This window comes from Pipistrellus kuhlii, unplaced genomic scaffold, assembly GCF_014108245.1.
Source record: "Pipistrellus kuhlii isolate mPipKuh1 unplaced genomic scaffold, mPipKuh1.p scaffold_m20_p_5, whole genome shotgun sequence".
NCBI lineage: Eukaryota > Metazoa > Chordata > Mammalia > Chiroptera > Vespertilionidae > Pipistrellus > Pipistrellus kuhlii.
Window position 1 is genome coordinate 41,280,017 of NW_023425551.1, and position 26,853 is coordinate 41,306,869.

The 26,853-nt window shown below is 34.5% G+C and overlaps 1 protein-coding gene across 6 annotated transcripts in view; it reads left to right on the top strand.

The window, feature by feature from the left end:
- Nucleotides 1-26,853, top strand: part of EPHA7 (EPH receptor A7) — a 162,599-nt gene that overhangs the window by 67,269 nt on the left and 68,477 nt on the right. The window contains exon 6 of one of the 6 annotated variants that reach the window (XM_036414854.2): nt 8,374-9,320. The exons of the other annotated variants lie outside the window; for them this stretch is intronic. Coding sequence (XP_036270747.1) covers nt 8,374-8,420 — 47 coding nt within the window. The 3' untranslated portion in view covers nt 8,421-9,320. Of the gene's footprint in view, nt 1-8,373; nt 9,321-26,853 lie in introns of those variants that run through there. 6 annotated transcript variants of the gene reach the window in all.

The window sequence follows — 26,853 nt, forward strand, 5'->3', positions numbered from 1 at the left end:
GAGAATAGCAGTGTAAACTAGTGAATAAAGATTTGTAGGAAAGGATACTAGGAAACTTTATTTTTGGGCAAATACACCTCTCTGAGAGACAAGGGGAGAGACCTTTGTTGGTTTTGAACAGGCCAGGACATAACTGGCCCAGCTAAAGTTTTAAACTTTCTATATCTTCCACAAAATATTGATATTTGATGTGACACATAGAATAGTTTCTTGTATGTAGATAGATAAATATTTATCTATACCTATATATTTATACAGAAGACATTTTCTGAAAATGTGAGAAAATATCAGCAAATCTGCCATTGTGGTGTAGGGACACATTTTAATTTCTCTGCCAAGATATCTTACAAAGTTTCTCTCTCTCTCAAAAAATGTATTTTCCTTATCACCAATTGTGTGTATATGGATGAATGTCTACACAGAAAATATGCCAGTCATCCTACAACTGGTACACACATTATATCATTAAAATTTCCAGGTAAATTGGAAAATTTGGTAAGTAAGTATTAATAACATTTGCAGGTAAAATGTTGAAATTTACAGTGTATGACTTAGAAAGGTCATGTGGTAAATATATGCATGGTAAATTCATACATGTGACCTTGATTATTGCAATCAAATATACTTTTCCTCAGAATTATTGTTATATAATCTTATCATAGTCTGCTAACCTAAAGAATTTAGCTCTATAACCCTTTATATGGGACTTTGCAGATTGATTCAATAGCCTGGTGATAAATAATGTTCAATGAAAAGGAGACCTAATAAGAAGTTTTATTTCCTGAGGATATTAATAACAAAAGTAATCTATGGGAGAGAGCACTGGTAACTATAGTATTTGCCTTTTGGCTACAATTTTATTGTCCTTCAAGAAACTATAAAAATAACCCTGCATGTCTTAATTTCCCTTATGTTTTCAAGTACCCAGATCTTATTTCACTGTCAAAATTAAGATTTGCTTCAGTATTCCCTTTACTTAGATTTCTGTAATGTTTATGGAAAGTGTCGAATGAAATATAAGTGTAGGGTTATATGATATAACATACATAGTCAAAATTACTTGGGGGTGGGGGGAAGACAGTGCCAGAAGTCATTTCCTGTATTTGTCAGAGTATCTTTACACATATTTATTAATGTGACTCAACCGTGACTATTTTCCTCATAAATTAACTCAGATCACTTTTTTCAATGACTTAAAATAGACGTAAAATAATTTTATTTAACTTTATATATATATTTTATATTTCCAAGGAACATATAATCTTGATTTCTAATTTAAGAAAACCTAAGCAAAAAATATTTTCTTGTTTGAGAACATTTACTGATTATATTGAACCATTTTAATGCCAGAGCCGCTGTAAGGTGAAACCAAAATATAAGTGCAAGAAAAGCCACCACCACCACCAAAACTGTTATAGAAATAGTTTTACTGTTGCTAAAACATAGACCTACTCACATGTATAGAGTCTGCAACATAAAGATCAGCTGAATGAGAATTTTTAACAGCAAGCCATTCAATATGCACTTATCTGTTTGTTTCTAGTTATTTCATAAACCTGCTTTATCTGAAAGGCAGAGCAAATTCAGTCATGCTAATTCGTGCAATAGGACATGCTGTTTTAGAAATTTACATGGTTTGCCTAACAAATAGTTTCAGATTCTCTTAGTAAAGTTTAATTCTTTAATGTTTAAGTATTTTTGTGACACCATTCATTTAAGAGTATACATGTAGGTACATTTACAGTTTTTCTTTAGTGGGAATCACTAATTAAAACATATAAAGGTAGATTTGGGATACTCTTTTAATAAACTTTTTATTATGGGAAATGCAACTTTGTTGGCATGAATACCGACACATACAATTTATTGAGTGCTTACTAGTATTATGGGCTGGTAACTTTACATGTAAAGACCCGTATGCCTACACAGTATCTTTACATCCCAAACTTACTATGTAAATTTTGGAGAAATTTGTGTGATACTGTCTTATAGTAAGTATTTCACGTCTTTTGTTTTAATCCTTACCCAGGGACATATTTTTGTTGATTTTTTTAGTGAAAGAAGAAGAGGGAGAGGGAAGAAAGAAGGGAGGAGGAGAGCAATTGAGAAACAGAGAACTCTGATGTGAGAGATAAGCATTGATCCTTTGCCTCCTGTATTTGCCTCAACCGGGAATGTGCCCTGACAGGAAATCAAATCTGCAACATTTTTGGTTCATCAGATGACCTTCCAACCAACTGGGCTATCTGGCCAGAGCTTCTGCATTTTCTTATAATATTCTTCACATTTTATCTGGGCAATGTTTGTGTTTTCTGTTAGACTTCACTTTCTAGTGAAGTGGTTTCTTTGTCTTATTCAATAGCCCCTTTAACATATTGGGCTCAGGGTACATGCTTAATATATCTGTTGAACAAATTCATAAATTATTTTTTTCCTCATTGATGTTCAGAGAGAAAGGGAGAGGGAGAGAGAGAGAGACATCAGTGATGAGAGGGAGTCACTGAATGTCCCCTGCTGGGGATTGCACCTGCAACCCAGGCATGTGCCCTTACCTAGAATCGAACCCAGGACCCTTTAGCCTGCAAGCCAATGCTCTACCCACTGAGCAAACTGACGAGAGCGAATCATGAACTCTATACAGCATTGTAATATGAAAAGAGATGTTATAAGATTATCAAGATTAATATTTAAAGGATGAATTTAATTAGTATTTATAATTTTACTTAAATTAGGCAATGGACACATGGGATAATTATTTCACTTATAAAAATTTTGTGGTTTGGTTCTTGAAACTATAGATATTTTTTAAAACCTTATAATGACTTTCTCAATCTCTACTTTGTATTTAAGTAGAGATTTAGGGCAAAAGATTAAGTAATCTATTATAAAATATTAAGACACAAATAACATAGAGACTCTAAGGAGATAATTAAGGTAAAATAAGTTTTTTGGGTTGTGGCCCCTTTCCTAGAGGGTTAGTGTCCATATAAGAAGAGACCCCAAAAAGCTCACCCTCTCTCCCTGTGTCCTTACCCCACGGAAAGGCCGTGTGGGCGCACAGTCAGAACCTGGCCATCCACAAGCCAGAAAGCCTTCATCAGCATCTGGACCCTGCTGGACCGTGAGCTGGGAATGCCCGCCTCCAGACTGTAAGAAAATAAATTTCTGTTTCTTAAGACACCCAATGTGCGGCATTTTATTATAGAAACCTAAGCAGAAAAACACAAACACCCATTCCTGAGAGTTTAATTTAGTCCTATACTATTATTTTGAAGGAAAGTATTTATTTTCAGTATTCATGGGCATAAATAAGATGTATACACTTTCATGGATGGACAAAGGAGAGGGAATTTTAATAATTATAAACATTCCTAGAATGTTTCCACTGCAGAAAAGTGCTCCACTTATTTAGGACAATGCCTTAGCAGAAAGACCAGTAGTAATACATTTATTTTCATATCCAAGACATCTTTTTAACAGAGCCAATATATTATCTAATAAATTACATGATGTGCTATATTGATATAGTAGAACATTTGATACAAAATAAGTTATGAGTTTTGTCACTGAGTTTTTAAGCTTCAGCAAGTTTGTCACATTCTTGGCAGTGTTAAGCCAGAAATGTCTATGTGATTAAGAAGTGAATGCTGTTTCATGATTTTCCAGTGAAGATGTTTTTACAGTTCTATATTTTAGAGATTTAAACTTGTAACTTGTGAAATTTAAGCTTCCTCTAAATAGGCTCTTCAAAAATTATATGACTGTCCATTAGGATCATTATACCGGAATAGTCTATCATGATGGAATTATGCAAAGTGATTCTTATTATGTGTGTTGTCCTTAATAGGAGATCTTTCATTTTGCTGTCAGTTGATCAAGTAGAAATTGCAGCAAATTAAAAATGTATATAGATAATATGTATAAAATATAGGATATTATTTATAAAGAAATAGCCACTTTACTTTTAAAGTCATGAAGTTTGTTCAGTTATTATATAGCAAAGCTATAACTGAAATGTGACTAACCAGACCACCTACCCCTTACTATTAGGCAAAGTATATACAAAACACATTAATAGCATGGACTTAAGTAAAATATCCATTTTTTTTTCAGTGTACAACCATGGGTCAATATATATTGAATTCAGTCTTTTTTTCTAGAGGTTTTAAGATCTTAAGTAATTAGACAAAAAATATATATATAAATATAAATATAAATATATATATATATATATATATATATATATATATAATATGATATAGCATTAGTACACCAAGAATACAAACTAACTCATTTGTGAAATTTTTTTAATATAAATTGAATCAAGAGGTGATTTTTTCCTTAGTTGAGCAAAACTGGTTACTTAATTTACTTGGTGTTGTTTCACAGTACAAAAAGGTTTTATCTGTGACTTGTTTGCTTAGTTCCCATAGAAAAAAACCATTGTAATCATTTCCCCAAAAGTATTATTAAAGGAATAGCATTGATTTATTTTTAAAACAGACACAGTTTCAGAAAAAAATCATTAATAATCAGAAATCAATAAGTTGGATTTCAGAGAATGAAAAGCCAGTGGATGGTAATTTCATACATTATTTGTATATAAATGAGTACATATATGTGGATTTATGATAATGATAATGATGACAGGTGATGATAATAAAAACTTGGGCCCATAAATTTGAAGTACATATTTAGCTTCCCCAGTCCTATTTGCTACCCACTGCTGTACCTTACCATGCATACCATTTCAAGCCCTGAATAAACTGAGGGACATAACTGAGAAGGTAGAGAAAAGTCTTTAAATTGACAAGCATTTATTTGTTGTTCCATTTTCGGTACCAGAGATAAGAGAGTAAATGTTGATTATTTTTTTCCCTTGCTTCATTGGTGAATGAATTGAAGCAAATTTGATTCAGACAAGCAATCTGGTAGAATAATGCAGAGCCATCCACAAAAACATTTGTACTAATCAAACAATGCAATAAATTAGAGCTACAAGGAAAAGACATTGATCCAAGAGGGTCATTAACAGTCTTAACCAACTGGTCTAAGTATGGGAATAGTGGAAAGGAGGGACCGCTATCAAGATCTGGCTTTTCAGATCTGTCTATTACTACGGCAAAAGCCTGATTGCTACTTGTTTTTGTTCCAACTGTTATATGACTTAGACTCCCTTTGTACTATCGTAAGCAAATAAAAAAGGGATCAGGTAAGTGGTAAAAACCCAGGAAAAAATACCCATATTTCATGCACTTCATTTACAAAGAGGTCAGTCACAAAGGGAGGGGTAATTGGTACAACCCAACAAAGTTAATCAGGGACAAGGCTGGGTGGTTGATGTATGTTCTGTGATAAAGTGCATGGTGGGATGTACACGCAGGCCTGTAGCTGCTTGCCTTGTTTAAGACACGAGGTGAGAGAAGATCTGAGAAACAGCATAGCTTTTGTGCTCCACAGTCCTTAATGCTCTGTAGCATATGGACACCAGATAATTAGTGTTCAGATGTTTAATGATATTTGATCGTAAATTTCAGTATGTGGAAAAAATACAAATCATTGATGGGGCATAACATTCATAATGGCCATCGTATATGATAATACATTGCAAAGATACTTGGTTAAGCCTTTTCATTATTTAATTTTATTCAAATTGTGATAATACTCTTAAACCCACCCTTACTGTCTGTTACATCAGGCTATATCATGTGATCTAATATATTTCTGTGCATAGATATGTATATAGACATTTATTACTATATGTGCTTTTTAACTTCATGTATTTTATGAATGCACATATAGTCCCAAGATAATGGACATTAGGATGGTGGTGCAATCTATATGTTATACATCCGATAATCATAAACCTCTGGATGGTGTGTTAGCGAATGGCCTGTCTTGGGAAGAGAAGATGAAGGTCTAATTAAAGAGCTTGAGAGAGAAGTTTTGAGAACACTGAGAGTAAGAAGTTGGTAGAATATGGAAAGCATATGGTAAGACCAAAGAGGAGTGCCAAGGCTGGCTGGATAAGAGGTCTGTGATGGTAATGGGAGGAAGGGAAATTCCAGAGCCAGTTGACCTTAGAATCAAATGTTATAGGAGGTTAGTAAAATGAAGACAAAGGAAAGTTCATTGAATTTGATAATTTGGGGCTCTGAGAAACAATTTTGATAGACAATTTGAAGTAGAAAATGTTATAATCATATTTGCCATGATTGAAAACAAAGCCTAGCACTATGGCATTGGTGGTGTAAGTGCTCAATGATAGCTGAATTAAATTATAACAGATGATTCTTTATGCTGATTTCATACAACATCTATCAGACTGGTGAGGTCTGTAAGACAGAGTATGAGTCTGAATTTTGTTTGAAAACAAAATTACTGTCTTTTTCATTTCCAATACATTATCATAACCTTGTTTTCTCATTGTTTTGACATATCATCCTGTTTTCAAATATCCCTGACATCACTAAGAACCCAAATTTAGCTTCCCATAAATTTCATTATTGAGAATCTGATAATTTCAGAAATAGAGGTCATAAAAGGAAAGCTGTTAATTGTAGAAGATAAATTATGCATCTAAAATAATATTCCATGTTATATATTTATCATTCTTAATATAGAGTATTGCTATAAAATCAAATGTCCTGTTACACCCACCTCATAAAGATTAGGTCTTTACTATGTATAGTGTATAGATAGTGTGCATAGTTACATACATATATGTTTTTGTTGTGCTTTTAATTTTCATATTTCCTTTGAGTCCCAGTTTATTTTCTTTCTTCCAGACTTTTTAAATTATGCCCTATATCATGTGCTCCCTGATTTAAAAAAAAAAATTAGAAGATCCCCCTAAAAGTTTGGAAATGTTATTCTTGCTGTTTATAGTATGTTCATACTATTAAGCCTTTATCTTTCATTTTTAGTCACCTTTCCTTTACCTTTAAAAATTACATAAACCAAGAACAGAAAGCCCTGATGCCATTTCATCAGACCTTGGACATTAATATGATTTGTGAGTCCCTTCTGGTGCACCTGCTGCATCAAATACTGGTGTGATGTCTGAAAAGATACTCACTGTCCTCCTTAGAATGCGGTCTTACTACTCTGATATCTCATTATTTTCCCCAGTTCAGGGATGAAATGGATGAACGGATCTTAATTATAGTGTCCTGGTGACTTTTTTTTAAAGCCCATTTTTTATGGATAAGCATCAGCTCAATCTGACAAATCATGAATAGTTTACTTTACAGTTTGGTTGGGATTAAGTTACTAACTGCAGGGGACATAAAGAGCAATGTGTGCTGATAAAATGCACTGGGCATTTACCATGCCTGTTTTCAATTTTAATCAGTAACCTTTAGGAATGGAGAACTATAAACAGAGGATTCTCTGACAAATGCATTTTTATGGTTTACCGATAGCACTACAAACATAAATAGGCCCCATGTATCAGATTTACATACCTAAAATCTAAAAGTGTGTGTGCCTAAGGATTTTCCTACTTCTGAGTTTTCACCATGTGGAAAGAGCTGCCCTGTAAAATTTATTTTTATTTACAACAATTTTACAAATATTTGTTAGAAATAGGTAAGAACATTTGGGATGGGCCCTTTACTTGCTGGTAGGTATTAGTGCAACATAGATTTTATTATTCTGATTGTCTTTTAATTTGGAGGATTTTTATTTTATACTGAGATGGATGATTTATTGAGGGAAATTTGACTTCTTTTTTTAAAGTTTAAATAAAACATAAAGTGTAAATTTTGGGTATAGTTACATAATTATTTTAGGATTTTTAATAGTATATCCCATATTTATGTTATTATTTAGATTTCTGTATAATAAAAATATCCCAACTTTTATGAGAAGGTTATTATTTTTTCTTGAAAGTAATTGTCCTTTTTTTGTGAATTCCATAAGCCCTTTACTAGATGGCATGGTTTTGCTGTTCAGCATTAATCTATTCTTGCAAACAAGAACAGTGTTAAGCATTGTCTTTAAAAAGGTCACTAAAAGCAAACTATGTTCATTAGTTACAGCACGCAAATGAGTAACATGTAAAGCCATATTTCTCAATGACTATCATTTAATTGGGCATTTTGTTTCATCTATCTGCCCTTAGATGTATAATAAACCCACCTAAGAGAACCCACCATGGAAATTAGATTTAATATCCCTCTGGGTAACTGAAATTATCCTGCAGTTATAAAACGGTGTATTTTTTATTATTCTTAGACTGTAAATAAATGTATTGACAGTGGAGAATTGACAGCACATCCAGGAAGGCTTTATTTGATAATGATGATGTGAAATATTGCACGCCACTCGATGTATTAATATCTAATTTATAACTCTGTTTGATTCCCCCAGCATGTCTTTCATCTGCAGGAATTGCACCCTGGGGACTAGTCAACTGATTAATTCATCACTTGTTCTTTTATGGTTGCAATCCCCATTATAGTAAGAACATAGAGCAATATTTTCTTCTGAAAGCTGCCAGCCAACTGGTTCCAGTCTAGTTGACCTTTTGTTTGGAACTATGATCCTAATGGCTTTTCTATTGGCTTCTGTTTCTAAGAGGTTACATTACAATCTACCTTTTTGTCCTATGGGATCATGATGAGATTAGGACAGCAGGAGTAAATTCCACACCTGCAATTATAGAGTTTTATAAAAAAGAAAAACTGGCCTCAAGTTAACCTGTAGGCTTTTGTAAAATGCCTTTTGATTTATCTGTCACCTGATCCATCAGCAATGAATAATTTTCATGGAAGTTGCACTTTAATTACATTCCCATTTGACTTGCATTATCAAGCCCTATCTAGGTAATTAATCTCACCAAGTATCCAATTTCAGCCTTTATTGCTGGCAGGCAGGCCTCCTGAATTATGTGTGCTTGAATAGGTCTTGGGTCTTTAACCAGGCAGAGCCTGAAAGAGATCTGAGGTCTTCCAAATGCTGGAACCATGACTTAGAAGTGTTGTGTGTGTTTTTTTTCTTGGATGTTGTGATTAAATTATATTTGATGTCACAAGTACACTTCCATATTCAGTGAAGCCTATAGATTATTATAATCAGGAGTACCTTCACTTCTAGGCATAGCCAATCTGCATGTCATTTTGTATGTTGTGGATAAGTACTAAATTGTTCACTGTAGCTAACATCTGTATCAATCTGCTGATATAAATTTGCCACAGTTACCACCTGAAAGTTTTAGGTTAAAAGTTGGTTAGGTTAAAATTAGAATGACTTACAATTAATGTGCTCTTTACAGTATATTCTGTTTTCTATAATTTTCTTAATTTTGAATCGAAAGATATCTCACTTTTTATGTTTTCCCTGTCTTTTTGTTTTGATGATATTAATTCCTTTCTTCCTTATACTGATTGATGTCAAAGTTCAATGGTATTACCAACTTAGTTTACACACCTATATATGCAATAATTCTAAAATATATAATTTGCCCTTCTGTTATAGTATTGTTTTATAATTTAATGAGCACATTAAATAAGTGATTTATAATTTTCTAATTTAGAAGTTATGTTTATAGTTTATATAGTGTTTTACTCTAAAGACATTTGGGGAAAAAATGAGCTCCTTGAAAATCAAATTTAAATATAATATCAATTCATTGGCTGTCTGTTTGAAGGTGATGTCTGACAACATTTTAAGCCGAAGATTGCCTGGTTAGCAGAAGGAAATCAGTCTGTAGTAGACCAAATAGGTTATAATGTTTACACAGTAAGATCTTGTGAAAAATTTGTACTGATGGTACTGAGGAAAAGATATCATACTAACTACTTTTTCAGTTTCTATTAACAGTACTATATAATTAACTCCATAAGTCTTAATTTCTAGCCCTTACCTCTTTCACAAAGCCCAGCCCTGTACCTCTCTACAAAGTCATAGGTCATGATGTTAGAAGTATTTCATTGTCAAACCAGAATTCTACACAGCTAAAATTTAAGTTTATTTAAAAATATATATCTTAATGTGTAGCTACAATTTGACTCTTTGTTTTTTTATGAAAATAATTGAATACCTTTAATGTGATCTATGATAAATATGAATTCATAAACCTTTTAACCTTACTTTCTAAAAATCAAATAGTATTTCTTTATCTAAATGTTTCCCTTGTCCTTTAGAAATGAATCTCCTGGGTTTTTATCATAGCTATTTAATTGCAAGAATAAACATATTTTACCATTCATGATATTTTTGGAATGGATATGTAATAATTTGGTTCAATATTATTTTGATTATATATGTTCATACTAATTGCTTATAAGCTATAAGACAGTTTAACTCAGGATTTAACTTGTTCTGGAAGATTCATTATGAATGTTTCATTATTGTAAATTCCTCAATAAAGTGTGTGCATGCACACATATGTATACACATACAGACATGCACACCCAGATGTATATATTATGTATGGATAGGTATGAATACGTGTTATAAATTTTAAAGAAATTATTTCCTCTATGAATATACTATTGACGTATATTGCCCCTAATAGTTTGGTATAGAGTATCTCTTAAGTAGTTAGGTAAATTTCCTCTAAATATTAATATCCAACCAAACAATTTATGGCCTTTTTACATCTGTCCCTACCATTTAGTTTCTTTTTGGCACTTCTGGATCATGAGAGTTTATGTTTTCAGTAAATGGTATTTGTTCCCTGTTATACCATTTTGAGTTGTGAGTACAATAAATATAAATAACTTAATGTGTACAAATAAAGGAATTGAGGCTTAAATAAGAGAGACTATTGAATAAAATCTTATAGTGAATCAATAGGATCTAATTTTTAAAAAACAGGAGTATTTGTTAACTAAAAACATTTCATTTGAGTAATTTTGCTTCTCTATATTGTTAGATGTAGATTTTTCTCTATGTATTGACTTACCAAAAATATATATTGCTTAGTCTGTTTATGTAGTCAATAAACATATTGAGCTGAGCAGATTACTAACCTACATCAAAATAAAAGTTTCTCTATAAAAGTGTATATAGAGAAAAATAGACTTAAAAGACATATCAGACAAGTTGGACTGAGAACTCTGGATTTCAAATCAAAATGTTTCAGTTCAGGTTACCAAGTTTCTTTTTGATCGTGGGCAAGTAGTGTAATCTCTGTGTTTTACTGTTAAAACAGTATTATATGAAGCAATACATGAACAGTGTATTATAAAATAAAAACACTTTGCAGTTTTCAGAGGGTGGTGTTGATGTAATAGAATGGAGTTTTGATCAGCTTTCTATAAACTTACTTGACAAAGCACAATCTTAGTAAAATTAGCAAATGAATGCTTGTACTACAACTTAAAGTTGGCTTAATTCTCACAAAATGTAGCCTCAATAATCAGGACCACAAAAATACAGGCATTTCTATAAACCTATTTCTGGCCAAAATCATCATAATTCAGGGAATTCCAGGAATTAACAAAAGGTATATATGTCTTAAAATTAACTTTGAATTTTTAAGGCACTATCTCACAATAAATTAGTTTTCATATTGTTATACTTTTAGAAAATGATGGTAAATATTAGTTTTATTTTATCTCTTTTTTTGAAAAAATTAAGTAGTGCAGAGGGAACAACGGGGGAAAGAAGGAAATATATGTAATACTTTTAACATTAAAGGATTAAAAATAATAATCACCATAGCAAACCTCCATTTATAAAAAAAAATAAAAATTAAGTAGTGCAAAAGTAATTGTGTATGATATGGATTATATAAAACATTTGTTTAATTTTTTATAAAATTTAATTCTCTAGCTATATAAGTAAATATTATAGCTACATATACTTTACTACTCTATCAAAATACAGTGCCTTTCCACTACTTGACTTAATGTTTTATTTTATTTTGTGACTAATATAATAGAAAATTGGAAGAGGATGATTTGATATAAATAAATTGAAAAGATTGTAAAGGTCAATAATTTTAGTTGTTAAGGTTTTTAAGATATATTGTAGTATGCATCTCCATTAAATAATAAGAGAATAAAAAATGACCCATCTTTGTTTTTTATTACTATTTAATGTTCTGATATAGTTTACAACTTTGAGAAAATTTTAATATTTGGGAATGAAATCTAAGCAAATTTATGACAAACTGGTATTAGGAAAAATATGTTTTATTGAAATACTAATTTAGAGAGCAAGTTTAATTTTGAGGTTCAAATATGGCAAATAGTGATGCAGTCACAGGAATATTCCCTTGTGTCGCTCTATATGAGCTTATTAAAATATGTACCAGAAAATTGTCCTCATACAGTGTATCTCTGATTGGTTTCTACTTTTCCTTGGGTTCTTTCTGTGTTGGCTAGAAAATGAGCCCTTGACTACACGGTTCATGCACACACACCCTGCTTAGTCTACCTTAAACTATCCGGAGGGGGGTGGGGGTTGTGGGGGGCAGGAAATGGGAAACCAAAAGATATAAAACACAAGAAAAAACAAAAAAAGACGGGAGAGGAACATGCTTTCTATTTTTGGACAGAATAGTGTGTGACAGCAGTTCCAGACTGGCCTGTAACTCAGTTGTTTCCTTTGCCTTTTATTTTTCTGTCCCCCCCCTCCTTTTTTGGGGGGGAGGGTGTTGTTGATGGGATTTATGGCAACATGACAATATTCTTGAGCCTCCTGTTTAGACTTTCATGCTGTTTGACATGTTAGCGCTCTTTACTTTTGATCCTCCCTCTCCCCACCCCTCCCTTTTTCTCTTTTCTTCCTGCCCTTCTTGCCCTCCCATTTGTTTTGGTGGCGAGCAGCTTGGCACAGGAAGGAGGATGCTACCTGGGAAGCCACTAGCCCATTGTCACAAGAGTCCTATAAATGGTGAACAAAGAACAAGCTGTTCCCTGATAATTCTTTGCTTTGCCTCCGGGATGGGGCTGCTTTTTTGTCCTGTGGCATTCCCTCCTCTCTCTGAGGGACCTCTCACCTGAGAGCTGCAGGTTTGAGATCAGTGGTGAGAATAACAACAGCCCTGCCTGTGATACAGTCCTGTTTGATATGGAAAAGTATTGGCATATTTTATTTTCCTGATAGAGTTCTTTGACAGAAATCTCTCAATTATCTGCTAAGTACATTTATACAAAAGTATTGAGTGTTTTTTTTTTTGTTTTTTTAAATAGATGTTAGAGGCCCTTCAAAAAACAGATTTCCTTTCCTTTAGACATTTTAACATTTTTTTTTTAAATAAAACGCTGCCCTTGTCCAAACTTATTTTATATTTGTAAAGGTAGCTTTTTCTAAGGGGTAGCTTTGGTCAAAGCACTCCCCACAGAAAAGCAGGTCTAGTTTCTCATCTGTATTCCGAAGAATAAAAGTGGAGTCTTTTGTTACAGCCTTATTCAACCAGTGTGTAAACACATCCACTTACTACAAGATCTTGTGATTTTGACCTTTTGGAAATGGTGTGCAGTCACGGGAAACTTGCTTTTGATCACTGGTAATCTTTGACATTATTGAGCAACCTTATCCTGGAGGATCTTTCTCCAGTGTTCCGAGTCAGTCTCCCATGGGAGAAAGTCAGGGCTTGAATTCTGGTTTTGAAAACAAAGCGGCAATACACTCTTCTGCTGTTTAAGATATCTTCCGTAAAGATTCTCACTGTGGTGAACGTGCCTTCGGCCAAATACAGTAAAGTGACACCCTCCATCACTTTTAATTACTGGTTTATACTTCACACATGCCTTTTTCCTAAGGACTCCCAGCCCCTATCCCTTTCCATAGCAAACAAAGGAACAGGTTGGCTGATAAAAGCTGCTTGTTTTTTTGTTTTTTTTTCCTTTCTTTTTTCTTTTCTGTTGTATATTATAAAGGGCATCCAATTTATATCAATCTGAACAGCCTTCAGATTTATTGTAAAATTGATAAGTTTGAAGAAGGATGCCATTCAAAGCAAGAGGTTGCTTTCAGCTGCGTAAGCAGTAGCTGGTGAGGAATTTGATTTGGGGGAAAACTGTTTTCTCCCCCCCACCCCTTTTTTTTTTTTACAAGGTCTAAAAGGCTGTGTCTAGCTGTACATTTAATGACCCACTATGTTTTCAAAGGGAAGGACACGCTGTGTCAGAGCAGTTTGTAACACGTGGCAAATGGTAGAATCTGTAACCGTCCTGTGTGCCTTGGACTTGCCTGGTTTACCGATGATAAAGTCGGTGAAGTGAGGGTAAGGAATGTTCCTCTGGGCAACCCTAAAAAGCAAGGACAATGTTGTAAACAAAGTTATATGGCGGCTGTTATTAATTTTTCCTTATTTTAAATGGCCTTACAGAAGTTGAAAGGCTTAAACGTTTTGGTACTCCAACACTATGTGAACTATATCACTTTTCTCTCTTTTATGATACTACCTTAAGTGTGCTTTGAAAACATATAAATTACAATTAAACATTATCCATTTTGCTTTGGATAAAGAGGATAAAATCTCTGCCTCTTTGCCAGGTTATAAAGAGAAAAGATGCCTCCTATGTCGGTCTCTCTCTATCCAGGATTCCAGAGTAGGAGCAATGATAGCATCTGACATGCTTCTTTGGACATTTTTTCCTAACATTAAATGGTAGATTTGCTCTCTAATAATTGGAAAGTATTTCAAATTGGAGGTATAGTATATGTAAGTTAGAGAATTATGTAAAAATGTATTAATTAACATAAATACAAATATGAAATTATTTTATTATTTTAATGAATTTGAGCCAACCCTTTGTAAATAAACACTTTCAACAGTTTATTTACTTTTGAACTTTGTCAACTTATATTATTGATTGAATCAGTTTACTTGAAAATTCAAAAATATAACTGAATAATATTTTCACTTTATTATATTGGGAATTTAAGGTATTTAAACAAATATCTCCAGTGTTTGCCTTCAGAATTTAAGGTGTATGATTTGAATGTGAACAAAACCTGCGTATTTATAAAAACTTTCTCACTTTTGCCTTGCACAGATATATTACTATGCAGCACAAAAATTAAATTTTATTAAATTTGTAGTTGAGTTCCTATGTAGAAACTGCTTATAATTAAAATATAAGCCAGCTAGCAAATAGAGAAATAGAATTTTCCACTATTATAAAAGTTTATATCAGATTAATGATTACAAATACTTAAAGTTCACATTCTATAAATAACTGATCATTTTAGTTATAGCCAGAATTAGCAGAAATGTAACTTATCAGAGTGAGGATAAGACATTATTATTACCTTACTAGAGACCCGGTGCATGAAATTTGTGTGTGTGGGAGGGAGGGGTGTCATTCAGCTCAGCCTGCACTCTCTCCAATCTGAGACTTCTTGAGGGCAGTCAAACATCCCTCTCACAATCCAGGACTGCTGGCTCCCAACTGCTTACCTGCCTGCCAGCCTGATCACCCTTATAAACTCCCCTGCCATCCCAATTGCCCCTAACTGTCCTCCCCAGCAGGCCTGGTCACCCCCAACTGGCCTTCCCTGCAGGCCTTTTACCCCCCAATGGCCCTGCCCTGCAGGCCTGAGTCCCCCCCAACTGTTTTCTCTTGCAGTACTGGTTCCCTCCAACTGCCCTCCCCTGCAGGCCTGGTTGCCCCCCACTCTCCTCCCCTGCTGGACATCTTGTGGTGGCCATCTTGTGTCCTCATGGAGGCAGCCATCTTTGACCACCTGGGTGCAACCATCTTGTGTGTTATAGTGATGGCCAATTTGCATATTACTCTTTTATTAGATAGGATTAATTTTCTCAAGAAGACTTATTCATTTTTATTTATTTTGTGTTTAATTAATTCCCATACCTCGGCTCCCACCAGGTCCACTGATGCCCAAGTTAACAAAGAAGAGAAGAAATAAAATTGTTTGCCTTCAAATAGAGTCACCTTCTTACTATGATTACCACTTTATGCACTGTTTCAAAAATAATTTTAATGGGTATGCTTAACATTGTGTAACATAGCATATTCCAATTTCCTTTAGTAATCTCTCATCTTACTCACTGTGATATTTTATTTTCATTCCCCCAAAGCATAGTTTTCTCTTTTGACCAATATAAAGTGATAGGTCTGATTATATTTTAGATGAGAATTTACATTGTAATATAAGGCAGACCTCACTTTATTGAGCTTCACTTTATTGCACTTTAAGGATGTGTTTTTTACAAATTGAAGGCAAGACCTTCCACAAGCAAAATTATTATGTCTTGCTTTATTACAATACTCATTTTTTTCCAGTGGTTTAGAACCAATCCCTAAATATACCTGAGGTATGATTGTAATTTAATTCAATATTATTGCTTAGTGTCTTCTGCTCCAAGCATGAATCTTTGTTTTATTTTTATTTTATTTTATTATTTTTTTAATTATTATTATTGCTCTTAAACTGTTAAGTACTAGAAAGAGGGTAGCATGTTGACTTGGTTTTACTTCCTGGTTGTGCCTCATTCTCATTGTATGAAGTAGACCTTGCATAAAGAAAGATTATTTTATACAGATAGTTATCAAACATATTTGATCCCTGGCCAGTGTTTTCCGTGGTTAAAGTATTGGTCCTTGTATTGAGGGTCACTGGTTTAATTGCTGGTAAAGGCATGTACTTTGGTTGTAGGCTCGATCCCCACCAGGCCCTGTCATGGTGGGCGCAGGAGGCAACAAATCGATCTGTCGTGCTCACTTTGATGTTTCTCTCTTTTCTTCACCCTCAACTCTAAAAAATAAGTAAATAAAAATATTTGAGAAAATCCAGCAAGTCACTACATTTATTTAACCTCAGCCATACTTTCTAATGGATGCAATGTACATTTTGGGAAGTGTCCCCTTATTTTAAAAATTCTACAAAGAATAGCTATGTTGAAAAAGTACATGAAAAAAATTCAAATATATCAGAGTTCATAATTCATGGTATGGCACTCACATTTTTTATTAGGTGAGTAACATTCCTGAAGATCTCTTGAACCATATGATATTGCTGTATTAGTGTGACTAAAAATGACAATCTTATATTCATATTTGCATTTATATTGCTTTTGGTCTGGCTTAGATGTTACTCGATAAAAGTTTTCAAACTTTTATGTCTGAAATAAAAACTACTAATGATCAGCAATTTAAAATTTTAGTTATTTTGCTTAAAAGATGAATGATAAATGTTTTATGGCCCACGTCTCATTCAGAATTTGAGAAACACACTCTGTAGTTACACATCTTACATATTAATTACATCATTATACGTATCTGAGGAAAGAAGATATTTATTCAGTGTAACTGATACTAAAATATAAAATTTCAAATTGAGACAAAATTAAAAGTTAATCCTAACAAAAAAAAAACACATCACTTTATTAACCTCAGTTCCATGAGGAGTGGGAGTTGTGTGGGATAAAGAGGAAGTGATCTGTGCGCAAGATCCAAGGAGACTTTCACAAGTACGGTGTCCTCACTACACATTGGTTTTGATCAGGAAAGATAAACAGGGATTTTTATAATGCAGTTTTAGTTCATTTGTTCTACAAAATGGGTCACCTTTTCTCTTGCTTTCTTAATTTGATCTTTAATTAGGAACTTAGAACTTTGCCTGTTTTGTTGTTTAGTGAAAGCATTATTTTAACCATGGTGCGTGTGTCCTCTGCTTAAGGAGACAATGCCATCTTGCACTCCTGTGTCCCCAGGAAATCTGCCTCCTCTGACGAGGTTGTGTGCCTAGAGGGAGGCATTGAGTATGTGGATCATGGCCCATGTCTCATTCAGAATTTGAGAAACACACTCTGTTTCCTGAGGATTCTCTGATTCCATGAGAATCCTCATAGTGAGAATGTATTATTGCCCAGAGGGGACAGTGACCCTCTTATGCTTTAAAGCTGCTATACTGCAGGAACCGATGTCCTAGGCAAAATCTTGTTATCCAATGATAATGATGCTGTCTAAGACCAGCTACCTCTGTTTTGAGTGGGGGGAATCAATAAAGTGTGACATACTGTGTACTTCTAGGAAGGGATGGGTTCCATCACAACAACATTCTCTCCCACTGGTGAAAATTCAGTAGTGAATGATTTCTCTTAAAACTTTCATTTTTTATCATTCAAAAGTCTTTATTCAGCATTCACCAATGCTATGCATTGTTTTTGGTTCTGAGAAAATGCAGTAGACACACACAAAAAATCTGCCCTTATCTTTTAGTGGGAATTACATACACAGGGTAGGACACACAAACATATATTAAATGTATAGAACATTTAAAAATTAGATGGTGCTGTCCACATAAACAGGGTAGGAAAGGCATGAGCAGAGTCTCAGAGGTGTTGCAGGTTTTCAAAGGTCGTCAGAGAAGGCTTCGTTGAGAAGATGACAATTGAAGAAAAGCCTGAGTCTAAAAAAGCAAAACCAACAGAAGGAACAGTGTGCTGGTCAGAGGTGCAGGGTGTGCAAGATCCTGAGGAAAGCACACATTGGGTGTGTTCTGTGGAGAGGTGGGTGAAGCTGATGAGGAGGGATTGAAGAGAGTGGAAGAGTCCGGGGTGTTGATGAGGTCGGAGGATATTGTGTTGTCCTAGTAGGTCATTATAACCGCTGGCTTTAGATGGAGCTGGAAGGCCGTCGGGGATTTGAACAGAGGGGTGACATCCACCTACTCCCATTTTTTTTTTTTGACATTTTAATTTTAATTTTAATTTATTTATTTTTAATTATTATCTGTGTACATATTTTAACATTGCCCCCCCATCCATACCCTCCCTCCCCATAGTTTTGTGTCCATTGGTTGTCTATATTGTTTGGCTGCTACATTAAGAATAGATCTGAGGGACTCAATGATGGCTTTGGGGCAGGAGATTACGTTGGGTGCCTACTGCAGTATTCTAGAAGAGAATGGAGTTGGCTTGTGTGGACTCTTAGCAAGGGGATGGGAAGAGGGGTGGTCAGAGTCTGGATGCATTTTGAATATAGAATCAACAAGATTAGCTGGAATGTGAGATATGAGAGAAAAAGCGAGACCAAGAGTGCCTCTGAGGGTTTTAGCCTGAGCAACTGAAAAGGTGAACCGGGGGACAGGCTGGTGTGTGTGTGTGTGTGTGTGTGTGTGTGTGTGTGTGTGTGTGTGTGTTTTACACATAGTTGGATTTATTGTACATTTTATTTCTTGGTTAATTTCAGTGACATATCTGTGTCATGAGAATACAACAGGGAAAGGCTATTTCCAGGAACAGCAAATGTGCAGGGGGTCAGGATTGCATCTCACTTTAGGACCTCAGTCTTTCAGATGCTTAGTGTAAGATGTCTGGAATTGCTTCTCATTGGGTATACAACTCTGGAGTTCCTGTGCGAAGTCTGGGCTAGGGCTATAAACCTGGCATGATCAGTATAGATAGGGAAATTAAAATTATGAAACTAAATGAGGTAATAGAATTAGTACAGCTGGCATTTGAAAAGAGGGTTTAGCTCTGAGTGTGAGGACGCTGGGTGATGAAGAACAATTAGAAAAAGTGGTGGAGAATGAACAGCCACTGAGATAGGAGGAACATTCAGGTTAATGCCGGGAAAACACAGAAAGTGCTTCAGGGAGCAGGCAGTGATCCGTGTTCAACAAATGAGAATAGCCCACCAGGGGAGGAGTGGGAGCTGCACTTTGGATAAGATGAACTCCCATCAGAACATCTCGTTTCTCAGATCTCACGGACCTTTAGGCAAAGGGTGGCTGGCGCTCCACTATGCTCTCACTTGTCACCTCCACCTCAGAGTATTCTGCACCTTTGCGAAGTGACTCACAATCATATCATATGAAAGCCAGTTAAAAGGATGGGTCAAGCTTACTTGGAAAAATCTAGTAATAGTTGCATGAATCTTCACAAAACTATGAGGTTCATGTGTAGAAGGTTTTAGTTATAATGTGTCTGTTGTTTTCCTTCCATTTGCTTGTTTATTCAATAAATAGCACATGCCTATGAGGCGTCAAACACTGCAAACACACTGGAGGTCAGGTGGAATGCAAGGAAGACAGGATTTCTGTGTTCGTGGGGTAGACTGAAGAATTTCAGTCCCAGACTGTGATACGCAGTGATGAGATCCCAGGTCTCCGTGTATTCCCACGGTAACAGGAAACTCGCGCACTAAAAGTGAAGGAAGAAGAGACTATAATCTTACTTTCAAAATTCGAGGAACAATGATTTCTCAGTTTTAAAAATTGCTCTCTGTATCTGCTGCTGCTTATAATTTTCAGCAAATTACTAGAAATCATCACCAATGGGGAATTTTAGATTACAGGAGAGTCAGCCTTCCTTCTAAGTTCAAGGTATAGCATTCGTTAGATATTTAATACCCATATTAAAATCATTTAGGATCACTTTCACACATTGCTAAATGACACTGAATATTGGGGAAATGTTTTATTGATATTCAGGTTATGTTTTTACTCATTTTTTTAAACAAACTTTTATTGAGTGTTCACTGTCAGGTAGTTTGCTGAGAGTGAGGGATTTGGTGATGAAATGGTCATAGTGTCTCACAGAACCCTGGTTATTGGGGGAGATCAATATCAATCTCTTCCCTTGCACTTTCACTGGGAGGTTATTTTTAAGTTCTTATGAGAGATTCATTACATGTTCTTAGTCTATGAATAGAATTATCTGCTATATGGCTAATGCTTGGTGAAGACATCAGGCAGTTTATAAATCCAGAATCTTTGTTCTTGAATCCTTGATGGATCTTGCTGATGGCAAAGACAAAATGTTATGTCATTTTTTCACTAATCGCAGACATCAGATCTACATCTATCTTGAGCCAGCAAAGAAAACAGATAATTATTTAATCTCGTGTGTTTGATGATAACCATTTTTCTTGGCAAGTGCTTGAATTAAGCAAATTTTCTTCATTGATATTTCTGTGATTCAGCGTCCTTTTTTTTAGCCAATTAAATATATTCAGATTCTGCAAAGCATATCTGAGTAAATATAAAACATACCAGTGTATTCAAAAAAGTTTCTTTTCTCTTTTTTATTGCAATTTTTAAATGTATACCTTTTTGGATATTAAGGAAAGTGGTAACTCATTTTGTTGAGATCTTTTATGAATGTTCTTTACCATTTGTACCTTTTATTTTTTACCTGGGTACTCTAGCTAGGTATATTTTGGCAAAATCAAGACTAGGTGTGAAGAGTGGAAAGTAGTGTGCTTTAGGAGGATGTTGTATCCTAATTTTTACCATTTTAAACAGAGCTCGTATTATGGAATCTTTTTTAGATAATTGATTCTAGCACAAATTTATTTTGAGTCAAGTATTCATTACTGTTTTGGCCTATATATCTTGCAGCAGAAGAAGCCTTGTCATTTGTTTTGATAAAGGGGCACACATGTCTTTTAGAAGGATGGGTGAAGAGTTTTTCACTTAAAGAGTTTTGATTATTAAAACAATATATATGTAGTAGCATACTGTTAACAGTTCTGTGAAACACAAGCCACTTACGACTAGTTCTTTCTAAATTCCATTGGTCTCCCATTTAGAATTTAGGATTTGAATTGAGCTATATTTTTGCACGTATTGTATTTTCCTATGTACATATATTATACTTAGTGATTCTAATTGTTTCTGCTGGTAGATGCTTAAAATAAATTTTGGTCTACAAGGTAGGTAATTGTCTGCATTGTGATTGAGATCTTTTGTTTTTCTCCTTAGGGGAAGTTCAGAGATGAAAGTTAAATCCTACATAATCTCAGTCTTGGAAAGGGCATATTTATTAGAGATAATGTGTAAGGATTGTTATTAATAAGTAGAGAATAGAATAATGAGGGGGGAATATATGGATACAGGGTTTATATCTACCCCTCTCCCCTCTTATAACAAAAAACAAAATAACGAACCTCTCTACTTGTGCAATGAGCAGGCAAGCATTTCCTGCTGCTTTCTGCCCAAGGACTTGATTTGAAAGAAATATCAAAGTTCTGAATACTTTAAGTTTTCTTGCCTGGGTTCTAAGAAATGTAGATTTCTATTTCTCTGTGTATATCTTGAAATTACTCTTTAAAAAAAAAAAAAAAAAAAATATATATATATATATATATATATATATATATATATATATATATATATTATTGATTTGTTACAGAGAGGAAGAGAGAGGGATAGAGAGTTAGAAACATCAATGAGAGAGAATCATCGATCAGCCGCCTCTTGCACACCCCCTACTGGGGATGTGCCCGCAACCAAGGTACATCCAGGTACCAGAATCGAACCTGGAACTGTTCAGTCCGCAGGCTGACGCTCTATCCACTTGAGCCAAACCAGTTTCGGCTTGAAATCATTCTTGATTCTTTTCTTGACCCTTCTTATGTATCCCAACACACACATACACACACACACACACACACACACACACACACTCACACAGACATTTTTAAAGCGTGGCCATTAATTTATCTAAAAGAGGTGTACACAGTTCTGAAAGTATACGGTTTCCTGTTTCCAAGTTTTTCCTATTATATTGTGTGAGTTTCCACTAATATATTCTATGAGTTATGTGATTCTTTTTTGCCTCATTGACAATACTGCTATATTTTTACACTTTGTCTTTCATCTGCTTTGTATTCCCTAAAATCTAATAATAGTTTATAGATGAATCTTCCCCCAGCTAAAATATGTTAGCCACTAAGGTTTATGTAGTATTCTTTAGAACCATCTTAGATTAATTTGATTTTCAGGTAGAATTTTTTTTTTTTTTTTTACTCAGCATAACTGAGGCTCAATTAAAATGTTTCTGAATCATTTTTAAGTATATTACTTAGTAATAAGTTCACATATAGGCAAATAAAGTTATCTCAGGACAACCAATGCAGATTAAAAACAAACAAACATTATTTCTATTAATTTTATAGGGGTTTTTTTACCCCCTAAGCATGAAAAGATTCTAGCAATACTTCTATAAAAATGTCAAAAATATTTCTCATGCTCAAAAACTTCGTCTGCCTCTGTATTAATGGCCAAAGATAACTTTTGGCAAAAACAGAGCAAGCAGAACACTGATAACACTTGGAGGTGGTTTTGTATTTGTCATTAAATGCATGCGAAGTATGTAAGAGGAAGGACTCCTGCAGTTAAGCTTTTAATATTTCAGTTGTAGATAACTGTCTTTGAAAATATAGCTTTTCACACAGATTTGGTGTGAAAATGTTTAGTTGAGCAGATTGAGATCCAGCTGGTAGAGTATATGTTTATCGGGGTATCTGGCATTTAGCTACATCCAAAAATGATATCAAATTGAAAAAAGCTAAAGAGCAGCACTTTATGAAAGCCAGTAGGATTGGTTAGGGGTAGTGTTCCCTCATTGCTGATTTCGAACCTGGTAGGACTATACTTTAATGCAAATGGAAGTTTCCACTTCATATGTAAAATCTGAGAATATGTAAATGCAATTGTCAAACAGCTGCCTTTCCAAAATATTGTTTGCACTAGGCCAGGAAACACATGCTGCTTTGTGCGTTGAAATTTAGTACCTAATGAATAGTCTATATCTGTGAGCATATGAAACCATGCACATTTCCCAGAACTTTATATTCTATATACTTAAAGTCATTATTTTGGTCTCGAGAGCTAAACTGTAAGAAGTGATAGAGGATAATGAGTATCGTAGAATACTGAGAAAAAGAAGGAAAGCATTTGGTGAAAAATGGCAGGAGTCCCAAATATATTTGAAAACATTTTACCATATTGGATGCCAGTATTTAATCCCATACTGAGGTGGATAAAAGGCCAGCCGCGTATGGAATAATAGCATGTTTGTTCTTAAGTTCAGAGCATGTACATTTGGTTGATGAAGATAGTCCACTTATTCATTTATTTCCTAGAGAGATGAATATTTAGAAATAACCTATTTTACCAAAATTCTTAAGTGCATATACTTAAAATGCTCTGTGTTTCAGACTTGAAATTGTTTGAATTGGGATCAGTGGGCAAAAGCAGTTATGAAACACTTTTCACATGATGCATTTTGTTTGCTTTCCCCCTTGGATGCCGCATTAGTAAAATCTGAATTCAAGCATTTAAATTAAATTCATGACCAATTTGACATGTTTTATATGAGTCCTACGTAGCATTAATAAGTATATTTAATAGAACTATTAAAACTCACATGAACATGCCCCGTGTGTGTACACATACACACACACACACACACACACACACACTCAATTGGGAACAGAATGTCGCCTAATACTTGGAACTACTTACCATAATGAGTAAAAGTATCTGCGGATGACTTTTGGAAGGTTTACTGTAGAAATTTATATGAATCACTGAATCCAAGCAGAGGTTTTGATCTTGATTTGCTCCAGTGACTGAACTCATGATTTAGGAACCCAGGTTTTAAAGGTATAAATCAGGATAAGATAGTGACTCTATGCCTCTCTGATTCAGCCTTTGATGTAACCAGACCTAACTGCATTCATTAAAAAATATTTCCTTACAAAGATATTGGTTTGGGGAAAAAATGTTCATTAGTGAACATGATGTAGTTAGTTCAGATTTAGAAATTGTCTAAGGAAGAGTATATATCTCCAAAACTCTGGTATATTTATCAGAAAAGCACCCTTCTAAAGAAATAATCATTTGGCCTTTCCAGGGAGATTTGTATCTTTGTTATAAAACAAGATAAAAAAATTGCTTTAAATAGACTACAAAAGATATTTGCTTTCATTTTATATAATTTTTATTGGAATATTTTCCCTGAATTTAAAAAATAATACTAATTAATACTATATTTTCTCTCTTTAAAGACCCATCTTAAACTTTACTTGTTCATATCACTTTTCTACAGTATAAATTATGCACAGTACATTATAGATATGTAAAATATAAATTACATAGTGTAAATGATATGAATATGTAGGGTGGGGCAAAAGCAGGTTTACAGCTGTTCATATGGAAAATAATACAGTAATTAATAAATGATACAAGAATAAATTTTGTATTTCACATACAACTGTAAAACCTACCTTTACCCCACCCTGTGTGTGTGTGTGTGTGTGTGTGTGTGTGTGTGTATAAAAGTCTAAGCAACTGTTATGACCAGATGACCAGATGACTGGCACCAGATGACCTGCAGGTAGCTATGATGTTCACTGACCTCCAGGGGGTAGATGATCAATGCAGGAGCTGCCCCCTGGTGGTCAGTGCACTCCCACAGCCAACCTCCAGCAGCCAGCCTACCTCCCACAGTCCCTCCCCCCTGCTGACTGGCCCTGATGGGCCCTGATCACCAGCCAGGTCTAGGGACCCCAGCCGGCATGAATTCATGCACTGAGCCTCTAATATATACTTTAGTGTGTGCGTCTGTATGGTGTGATAATGTGATTGCTTAATTTACTTTACAGTGTTATGTAATAGATTCTTTGTATTCATTATATCAATAAATAGTGTCCATTTCCCCATTTTATGGATGAAGAAATTATGGTGTAGATCATATGAGTTGTATACTCTCGAGGTATAGAGTCAGGAATCAAACTCTAAATCATTCTTTTAATCACTATACCTTATGGTTTTTCCCATTTTCTCATACTTTAATGGCCAAAAATTGTCTTTAAAAAAAAAAAAATCTATCTTTACTGTTGAAGTAATGCAGATCAATGAGCTAAGATTCTACCCCAATAATGGCTTTAGCCAATCCCATTGATGAAGGCTGGGAGGGTACTGTTGTTTCATTTGGGGCAAGGAGCCATATCTTTATGGCATCCCCCCTTCTGTCATTAAGTGGCTATTAAATATGGCCCTTCTTGGGGACTAGGACCTTGGCCCAGTAGGCTCTTGTCCTCCAAGAACAGTTTCAGAAAGATACCCAGCAGTAAGCTGTTAGATACCAACTTCTTAATACTGAGAAGAGATGCTAGGGACTCTGGATGGTGCAGCCTGCATCCAGTCTAGCCTGAGCCACTTTTACCACCTAAGACATCTAGTAACTGTTTTCTAACTACCCCTATTGATTTAGTACCTCTAGCAGAAACGCTTCCCTCTCCTCCTTCCCAACTCAAATTCTATCCATTCTTAAAAGTCTGCTTAAGTCCCTCTTCTTCTATGAATATTAATAGATCATACTCTCAGCTACTGTGATTGATATATTCACAATCCACAAATAATGAATTGCTGTTGTATATATATCCCATTCTCTGATTCTTTTGAGTATCAAAACGTTATGTCCCCAGACTTTATGTGGGGTGCTTGTTACAAATGCAGATATTGGAATCCGCAGTGAGGAGATCCCCATTTTCTTGGTAATTGTGGTAGAGTCCAGTTGTGTGTATGGTCTACAGGAATACAGGTACTTCTTATGAACTTAATATATGTGCAAGATGTTTACACAGCAGTGTGAGATATACTGATTTAGAGGAATACATCAGGGCATGGTTTCTGTACTGAGCAGCTTTTAAAAAATTCTTCCTAGCACTAATGATAAATAAGTAAAACATATTCCTATTTTATTTAGCAATTATTACCAGAAAATAAAATATTAAAAAAATATATAAATTCTTTTGTAAACCATGGAGTAAAATAGTATTTTAAGTAATCAAAATTATTTTGGGAATCTTCTGACTTGGTAAGCTTCTCCAATCCTGTATTTCAGCATTTTAATGCTGCTTCAGGACTCGGCTAATTGTGTTGGGCCATCTTGTCTCTAAAGCATTAAATGCTACTAAAACAGGGTAAGCTTTAAATATAATTTCCAAATCATATTTTCTGACTAATGCTTATGAAATTTCATATATTATTAAAATATAATAGATTTCCTTATTATAAAACATTTTCTTCCATTTTAATTGCACATCTGACCTGTGCCTAATACCATCTTTTCTAAGCCATGCAAGAGATTAGTAAGCATTATACGTCTACCAAACCTGGATATTCTAG